The 9,754-nt window shown below is 47.2% G+C and overlaps 2 protein-coding genes across 2 annotated transcripts; both read right to left on the reverse strand.

Annotated features, from left to right (window-relative positions):
* Positions 1 to 58: 58 nt before the first annotated feature.
* On the reverse strand, positions 59 to 1,113 carry PPTG_00796 (hypothetical protein; the record flags this gene model as incomplete). Its single annotated transcript, XM_008892310.1, has 2 exons — positions 59 to 619; positions 688 to 1,113. The coding sequence occupies 2 exons, from the start codon at positions 1,111 to 1,113 to the stop codon at positions 59 to 61; spliced, it is 987 nt and encodes a 328-aa protein (XP_008890558.1).
* Positions 1,114 to 1,662: 549 nt separating this feature from the next.
* PPTG_00797 (hypothetical protein) lies at positions 1,663 to 2,454 on the reverse strand (the record flags this gene model as incomplete). The annotated part of the gene is made up of 1 exon (XM_008892311.1): positions 1,663 to 2,454. One exon carries the CDS (start codon positions 2,452 to 2,454, stop codon positions 1,663 to 1,665), a length of 792 nt encoding a protein of 263 aa, XP_008890559.1.
* Between the last annotated feature and the right edge of the window lie 7,300 nt (positions 2,455 to 9,754).

Here is a 9,754-nt window from a genome sequence, read left to right on the forward strand (position 1 = left end):
TACTGCATCCGAAGCGGAAGCTTCTGGTCATGCATGACGCACACTCCAGTGTATCTATCTACGAAATCGATGTGTCCTCGGGGCTGATCAAAGCGTCAACGAAAGCTTTATCACCTGAACCACTTTCAATCATGTGCTGGATCGACAGGAAACCATCACCGTTCATACGAAGGAAAGTTTCGTTTGAATGGGTCAGTGCCTTGAACGCCTGCTGTAGCACCGCGACGTGGAAAGTGGCAGCACAACTCCCACCATAGTCGCCCTCACTTGACGGAGCACAGGAAAACTCGATAAAAGCCGACGACGTAGGCGCAAAATCGATCTCGCACGAGCCCGTCTCCGACGTCGCACTCAAGCTTAGACATTTGGCTTCCGGGCTTCTGCTGTCGGTATCGACCATGGCAATAGTCACACTCGCAGCACTGGGCAGATCGTAGAGCTCAGCAAAAGCGTCTCGTAGTGGCTCTGACTGCATAATGCAGCGTGCCACTACTGCTGACTGCTCGAACGCGGTCTCGAACTCCAGCTGGCCCATATCTCCGCCTTCGTGCTCCAAAACTTGCATGGAGCACTCGCACATTACGCCGCTGTCTTCCACAACCAGCAGCAAACTTGCACTCTACCTCAAACACAACACAATAACCGTCAATATTACCTCAACTCTAGTACATTCTACCATCACTTTACCTCTGGTTCGTACGTCATCCGAAGTGACGTGGTGGCTAAAGCAGAGGGTCCAAACATGGATAAGCATTCGATCAGGAGATTGACGTTAAGTGCAAAGCTCAGCTGTACAGCGTCCTCGTCATCCTCGTCTTCGTACTCTTCTGCTGATTCGGGTCCTGTCGCACCAAACTTGTAGCTCTCGAAGAGCTCTCGTCCGATTGACGTCTTGATCTGCAGGGACTTGCCCTTGGAGTGCGCAGTGAAGAGCAGACCCCGTCGGTCTACGTCGCAGCGTACACGTTGGTCGCATTTACCATGCGCTAGGCAACTTAACAGTGTCACGAGAATCTTGACACTCTCTGTGGTGCACGTAAGTGTCGGCAACGGCGCTGCGCTGGTGGAACCGCTTGCAGCGACCATGTCTTCTTCATCACTACTCCAGGACATCGTGTTGACGCAAAAAGGCGTCGAAGTAAGGCAGGAGCTATAAGTCCTTAACACTCGTCGGTACGCATGCTGATGGCATTCAGACACAAAAAAAACCATTAGAAGTATAATGGGTTTTTCATCTGAATGCCATCCAACGGTACGGTTTATTTGGGTTATTCGGAATCAACTCAAAAAAGTCAAATTTTGGGTCGTAATAATATAGGCTTGGTTGGCATTCAACTTAGTGCCAAAATCTCGTCTGAATGCCATCCGGCCAATCAGAATGCAAAAGCCATCGTATACAGACTGGACTATTATCCGGATTATTTTTTCCAATAAAAATTAAATGCACTGTAAAAATAGAAATTGTTATCCGGAATGATGAAACAGTTTCAGCAAGTTTGATTTGTTGAAACAATCGTATGCTACTTTTTGAATGGCCGGGATAGCATTCAGACGAAAAAAAACCAGGCAAATTTTAATGGTTTTTTTTCGTCTGAATGGCATCCCGGCCAATCAGCATGCGTACCGACGAGTGTTAAAAAGCACTAATATGCTGCGGTGTCTTTACTTCGACACCTTTGCGTCCACAGACACGCCGTTGTACGACACGATGTCCTGCTTCGCGTTCATCTTCGGTGCGCTGCCGTCGTCCGTCAGTGTCAGGAGGCCAATGTGGAATTCGTAGTTCGTGGGCAACTCCGTGGCGTATTCGTGCTTGGCCTTACGAACCAGCTTCTTGTTGCCCTCACTCGTGTAGAATTCCAGCACGGATCCTTTGCCCGATGCGGCGGGCGAAATACCGATACCGAAGTTGTACCACGTTCCAGGCACGAATTCAGTCTCCCACTTGGCATCATAGGTGCCGTTGTTGAGGTAGATGATCTTGGCAGGGCTGGAGGTGGCATCCACACGGATCTCGAAGATGTGAGACTCTGGGAAGATCATTTGCCACGCGTACGGGTTGAGGAAGTCATCCTCCTTCATGACGCTGGTGCGGAAGAATGTGGTACCCTTGGTGTTGGCGGCGACATTCTGGACGAGCTCGGAGCGTCGGAAGTTAGTCTGGGTTTTGAAAATGGCCTTCGAATCCACGCCGATGTTAATGATGCCTGTGTCGCCGTTGTAGGCGGGCAAGCGGCCTCCCTTCTCGATTGAAACGTAGTCCGAGACCTTGCCGTCCGTGCCGTTGTTACGCATTGTGAGGATGTGCGTCAGATACTTCTCAGACACGGTCTCGACGGTCAGGTCGTATCCGCGGCCGTCCCAAGGAAGCGGCTTATCAACGGCAACAACGGGGTCCGCGACAAATGCCGAAGCGAGCGCCACCATACCAAAAATTGCGGAGAACTGGACCATTTTGATCCGAATCGAGATGAGTTCGAGCTGAGTTGATGCGGGTGAATTGCAAAGTGAACGTAATGCTGGCAGCAGTGTGCTGCCTGCTGTGCTCGGACTTCTGGACAGAGTTGGGCGGAGCCAATCCTGGTTTGCTCCTCGTTTTCACGTAAGCTAGCATTTTATGTGGAAGCTGCAACACAAAATGAGCGGGATTACGATACCTACAGTGCACTTGGGAATGCCAAGTTGGAATGGGGAGAAGCAAAGCTTTCGGCTATCTTCACCGTAAAGGATTACCAGGTAGCACATATTGTCAATATGATATTGAACGAATAGAAAGTCTGAAAAAGCATAAATGAATTTGAACAGGTTGGCGTTACCCGCGATGTGACAAAGAAAATCACTTTTGTGGGATAAACTAAGTTAACCCATTACAAGATGTGGGTTTTTGAAAAGTGTATCCATCCAGCTGTGGGTGAATTGACAGAATTTATTGACCGAATTACTTTAACTAGCATATGACCAATAAATTCTGTCAGTTCACCCACAGCTGGATGGATACACTTTTTCAAAAACCCACATCTTGACTGTCTTGTCGTTTCGATAATTATAAGAAACCGGATTAAATTTTTGATAGTGATCAAAGCTCAAATCGATTGTTTTTTTATATTTTCTTTCAATCGTCTGTCAGATAAGTATATACGCTAGCTCCAACATAGATATTCGAGCTAAAGAACGCACTTATGCTGAAGCTAAATGGACCACCTCCATTATTTGTCCAAGTGTTGTTTGAAACACTATAGCTGTAAGTATTGGTTGGTATTGGAATAACTGTATACGTATGGTTCCGCTCACATGTAAAAGTGCTATGGGCGAATTTGTCCCAATTCCCAATCTCCCATTTGTATCAAAAATCATTTTCATCGAGTTATTGACTCCAAATCTCAAGTCATTGTTGCTAACATTTCCAATCCATGTTGCGTTAGTCGTCGTCGCATTTGATCCAGCGTTCAACTCTACAAGAAATTCCAAGGAGTGCGTTATCTGTGATGCAATGAATAGCTTTATTGTATGAGCCATCAGGCCATGATGTCGTTGCTTGAGCACAAAACTGAGATGATGGAGACACAGCAGCCGTTGTGCTATTTGATAGCATGCGTGATTTTTTCATGATAACCCCTTCGCATAGAATTGCTTTGAAGTTAGTGTAATTCGTATTGATATCGCTCAAAGTGCTGGCAAAATGAACAATCGGCTTGCTGGTGTTGTATTGATTCAACCAACGCTCCACTAGTATCAACGAAGGAGATACTGTTGTGTGATAAGGCAGCGCTGGAAGCACCAGTAATGTCATACTGAATCAACATACCATTATTGTATGCACCAGTGCTTCCATTTTGAAACAGTTTATAATTTCCTCGGAGATAGTTGTAGCATTTCAAATAAATTGGAGTGTCGTCATTCACTGGATATAAACTTAGAATGGATTTTGGTGTGGTATGAAATTGAGAGTCATAAATCTGAATACCATCTTCGCCAGTCGCTTGATTTTTTCCCCTCAAAATCCTTTTGTAAAGTAGAGTTGAGTTGTTCGTCGGATCAACGCTATTCATCCAATAATATCAATTCCATAAATATCTTTAGATGCATCTAATACTATAACCTTACTAGCAACAACTGTTCCAACAGTCACTCCAGAAAAATAGTTTAATTCAGTAGCTGATGATCTAATTAATGTTCCTTAATCCGATAGTAGATGCATTATGATTTAAAGTATCTACATTGCCAGATGTATCACATTGCAATCTTCGAGTATTGCTTGTATTTAAAAAGAAACTATGGCTTGTAAAACAAACAATACCTTGAGCCCCACCACTACTTTGGGTAGTCAATCGAAAAGTACCTGTCGAAGTAGTATTGCTGATTGAAAGTGGAGTCGTTCCATTTGTTATTGTAAGCGAACTGGGTAATGTTAAATCTCCAATGGATGTGATATTCGGCTGTGATGCAGTGCTTAATGTTCCAGTTAACGTTGTTGCACTTAGCGATGAAATCCCAGATACTGCTCCTGATGAACTAATTGTTATTCTTCCTGTATTACTCGTTTGAAAGACTAAATTGTCTGCTGTTGATGTTCCAAAATAAGCATCTCCATTGTTAAAATGGAACAAAACACAACTTGATGTTTCGTTTGTGGAATTAAATGATTGGCCGTTTGAAGTTCTACTTGAAGTTATTGTCCCGCTACTTGTCTGAAAAAGCATAAATGAATTTGAACAGGTTGGCGTTACCCGCGATGTGACAAAGAAAATCACTTTTGTGGGTTAAACTAAGTTAACCCATTACAAGATTAGAATTAATTGCTCAAGAGACACTTCCTATTTGCGCTGAAATGGTGAATTATAGTCCAAACGAAAACCTAAAAAAAGATTTGATGATGTTGATATTGATGGATTTCAGTATAACATCGATTATAATCAGTTTGCTGTATTGAATTGCGTTGCCATAAAAAAACTTATCAATACACTTGAGGAGATGATCAAAGAAGGTAGTCCGTAGGACACCAGGGGGTTTCCGACCCTCCAGTGTAAATGATTATTTTATTGTTCAGTAGCCTGACTGGTCTGAAGACCAGGAGAACTAGTGTAGGGATCAAAGATCCCACTGGGCTCCTTCGGAGACCCTCGGCGGACAAAGACCCTTCGAACTTCGTGGAGAGCCATTGTATCATATTCACCCACTTTACCGGTTAAATGATCAATAGACATAGAATGACCGTATACGACGAGAATTAGACAATTCATGCATTGACTGCAAGTATTGGTGCCGGAGACAAGGATAGATTGAGGCACATCTTGATTCGTTAATCGAGAGCAGTCTGCGATTAGAACACGCTGACCAACATCCCATTTGTAGGAATCAAATAATCCATTGCTGTTGTAGCAGTAGCTACAGAGCGCTGTCGTTGCTGGGATTGTGCCCAGCAACACCAACACTCGAGAACTTGCAACTACAGAGGCAGTTGTGAAACTGATGACCTCTCACGGAGCATGCATACGAAATGAGAGTGAATAGGGTATATTACCAAGAAGCTCAATACATCTTTACTTCTACATTTTCATTGGAGCGACACAACAAAGAATTCTTTAGCTGGGAAGTCGCTCCCAGTATGGAAGAACCTGACGAAGCGATGGTACAAGTCTCCGTCGGCGGGATGCCCATGGCAGTCTACCCCCCCCCCCCCCACTGCCTCCTATGACCGAGCACGAACTGCGGCTGACGCAGGAGACGACTGCCAGGAGGGCGGTAATTTAGGGGAGTGAGACGAGACGTCAAGTAGAAGCCCTGGTACATCATTCAGCGGCAGCACATCAAAGGGCTGCCGAGCAAATCGGCCAGGTGCAACGCCAGCAAGATCAACTTGCTGGTTGGTATTCAAGGTCAGAGACTCGAGAGCTTGGCCGAGGCTGTCCAGCCTCACTTGCAGGCTCGGTGGGGCGCGTTCGCTCAAGGTGCAGCACAACCACCGGAAAATCGACCAACCTGCCTGTACCACCAATCTATAGAGGAAGCTCTAAAAAAAGAAAAAAGAGACTTTATGGATAGTTACGCGATCTACACACGGCGCATCCAAGCGTTGAATCAAGGAACACAGGCCAAGTTTTTCGTGATGCCTCTCAGTGCTTGCATTGAGCAAGGCACGATTGCTCGGATTTGCGGTTTCGAGCTTTTCAAAGAGGAGAAGGACGTCACGGAGGCCGAGTGGAGAGATTACTTTTTGACCGCGCGTGTACCTGATAATACAGTGTATAAGACTCTTGAAAAAAGAGGTGAGAACTCTTTGCATGGACATTGAGTTACAAGATGCTGAGTCCAGACTTTCTCGTTTGATGGCCGAATTTTACGAGATAATTGACCGACTCAACATGGAAGACGTCGTTCATACTGAGCCTAAAAAGGTCGTGGGATATTTGGTGGATGCACTACGCACCCGTTTAGGGCTGCCGTAAAAGACCAGTTGAGCCGCCAATGCCACAAATCGACCAAGTCGGATCTGGCTACGTTTCTGAAGTGGCTGAGAGGGGAATTGGAAGGGTTTATGCGGTTCAAAGCTCATATAGCGGAGCCAACCCAGCCGAAGGGTGGGAATAAGTCAGCTCATCAGCTTAATCCAGGGAAACGAGACTTCGGACGGTCTCGGAATGATAGTAAAGCTCAAAGAGCTGACGCTCACCAACAAAAGAAAAGTGACCAAAATTCCAAGCAGAAAAGTAGCCGAGTTAAATTGCCGAAGAAGTGTTTCAAATGTGGTGATCCGACCCATGGAGTGTTTCAGTGTCCTGATATCGCAAGTCCATTGGAGGCTAAGGAGATTTACGAGCCAACTACTGAGAAGAAGGTCCTAAAACCAATCTTGGCGGTGGCTCCTGTAGAGTCCAAACTGGCGACGCAGCCGTCGACGGATATTTTGGAGACCGAAATCACCCCAGATAGTGCTGCAGAGGTTTCGATCGTCACTAAAAGCTACTAAAGAGACTAGTAGCTCAAGGAGCGTGGCTAAACCAAAAGGATGTCACTGGAGATGCAGCTGTGACGGGAGTGGGCGATAAACCAGTACCGGTAAAGAGCAAAGTGAAGCTGGATCTACGGTTTTCGACACCCGGAGGCCCATTGGTTCTACGAAATGTTATCTTTTGGGTGACAGAGGGTAGCCTACCACCAGGTGTGGGTGATTTACTGTTGTCAAAGTGGGTAATGGAGAAACTAGGTTACAGTCCTGAAAAATTACTCGCTGCAGCACAACAAGTGAGGGCCGAATGGGATATGAATGACGTTGATGATTGTCCAAGTGGTGCTGTGGCTAGCGTTCTCGCGTATGCTGGTGCCATGGAGACTCCAGTAGCCACGGAAGAAGAACGAGTGCTGGGAGAAGAGGAAGATCGTGCTGTTTTCCTGAATTCGTGAGTGATAATGACACTGAGAGAGAGGAGGTATGGGCAATCCTCCTGGAAAAGGTGAACGAAGCTCGTCAGCTTGGTGCGACTGCTGACTTTGTGGAGGAGTTGGAGAACATTTTAATGCAGTTCATTGATGTTTCCGTATCTTGATTGGCCGCGATCCACCGGTGGATATGCCGCCCATGGAGGTGACTTTAAAGCCTGGTGCTGTTCCTACCAAGTGCAAAGCGCGCAGATACTCTCCGGTACACCGTGAATTCCTTAAGAAGCACGTTGAGGCACTAGTTGCAGCTGGATTATGCTATCTAAACCCGAAAAGCAGATGGTGTTCGCCTCCCCATGTCGTTAACAAGCCAGAGGCTGGAAGTCATCGCATGACTGTCGACGTGCGAGGTCTAAATGCCTGTGTCGAGCAAATTGTCTGGCCCATGCCGATATTGGAGGTGGTGTTCGAGCAACTTCGAGGCTCTTCAAGATACTTTTCGCTCGTTTCTTTAAGGGATTCTGGCAGTTTGCAATGACGAAGTGGTGCCAGGAGATCTACTCAATTCTGACCGACGAAGGCGTAATCACACTGACCAGAGTGTTGATGGGCGGAACCAATAGTGTGGCCTATGTTCAGTCAACTGTACAGGAAATGTTTGCAGAGATTTTCAACGGCGGCCTGATGATCTGGATTGATGATTTACTTGGATACAGTGATAGTGATGAAGGATTGCTTGCATTACTGGAGAAGGTGTTAGCAATTTGTGCTGGCAAGGGACTCAAACTGAATCCAAAGAAGTGCAGCTTTTATCAACGAGAGGCTTTATGGTGTGGACGTGTCGTGTCTGGTGATGGCGTTCGACATGATCCAACTCGGATCGAGGCTCTCACGAATCTTCCTCCGCCAACTACTGGTCAAGAGTTGCAGCAGTTTGTCTGTGCTCTGAATGGATGCGATCTTCGCTACCTGCATTCAATAAATTGATCGATCCATTGACGAAGTGCATGGAAAAAGTGTACGAGCGGGCTGGCGGCCGCAAGAAATCGCAAGTGCGAGCGGTCCAGCTTTCCGACGTGGAATGGGGCGATGTGGAAATTGATTGTCTCGATCGGTGCAAGGCAGCGTTGCAACACGCGGTGCAGGTAGCACATCCAGACCCCGAGAAACGTCTTTCGGTGTACACTGATGCTAGTGATGAGCACTGGGGCGCAATGATCACGCAGATTCCACGCGACCAAGCACACAGACCGCTGAGTGAGCAGGAACACCAGCCACTTATGATGCTGAGTGGCTCGTTCACAGGTGCAGCGAAGCGGTGGGCAATTGTTGAAAAGGAAGCCTACGCAATTGTGGAAACGTGTAGACGTGCTGACTTTCTGCTCCATCGCCCTGACGGCTTTGCGCTGTTCACGGACCATCGGAATTTAGGATTCATCTTTGATCCACAAGCTCAGTGCCTAAATACACAGCGGATAAGCTCCACCGCTGGGCTCTTCTGCTGATGGGTTACATGTACGAGATTCACGACATCTCTGGAGAAGAGAACGTGTGGGCAGACCTACTGTCGAGATGGGGATCCACTCTCAAGACAATTTGTGCTATTAGACAGGTGCCGTTACCTCTCTCGCCGCAACGCGATGAAACATTTGTGTGGCCGACATTGGAAGAGATTGCTACGGCGCAGAGTGCAGCCACTCCGCCACCCAGTTTTGCCAAGTCAAATGAGGATTCCCTTTGGAAAGATACGAAGGACAGGATCTGGATCCGGAGGAGGCTGCCGCCCTGCAAATGCGGGTTTGTGTGGTTGGACACTTTGGAGTTGCAGGACACAGAGACAGTGCGGTGACTCTGAAACAAATTAGTGAGCGGTTTGTGTGGAAAGGAATGAACCGAGACGTGGAGTATTTCGTTCAGCGTTGCTTGCATTGTGCGAGTACGTTAGGCGGTCCACCTCAACAACGTGTATTAGGTGAAGCGATGCACGCCGAGCATTCTAACGAGTTAATCCACTGGGATTTCCTGTACATGGGCGAGAGTAACGTGGGTCAGACTTACGTCCTGGCGATAAAGGACGACGCGTCCAAGTTTGTGTGGCTCGTTCCGTGCAAGACAGCGGACGCGGACACCACTTCCACTGCTCTGTTAGACTGGTTTGCTTGCTTTGGGGTGTGTCGAACCTGGGTAAGTGACCAGGGGACACATTTCAAGAACAAGACAATTGAAGCGCTTCAGCACGCCATTGCAGCGCACCATCACTTCACCACCGCACGGTGTCCGTGGGCAAACGGTACCGTGGAGGTGGTAATGAGGGAAACCTTGCGCTATTGCAGAGCTCTTCTCTCGGAATGGAGATTACAGCCTACTGAACGGCCAC

This window comes from Phytophthora parasitica, assembly GCF_000247585.1.
Source record: "Phytophthora parasitica INRA-310 unplaced genomic scaffold supercont2.1, whole genome shotgun sequence".
In the NCBI taxonomy this organism is placed as follows: Eukaryota; Oomycota; class Peronosporomycetes; order Peronosporales; family Peronosporaceae; genus Phytophthora; species Phytophthora nicotianae.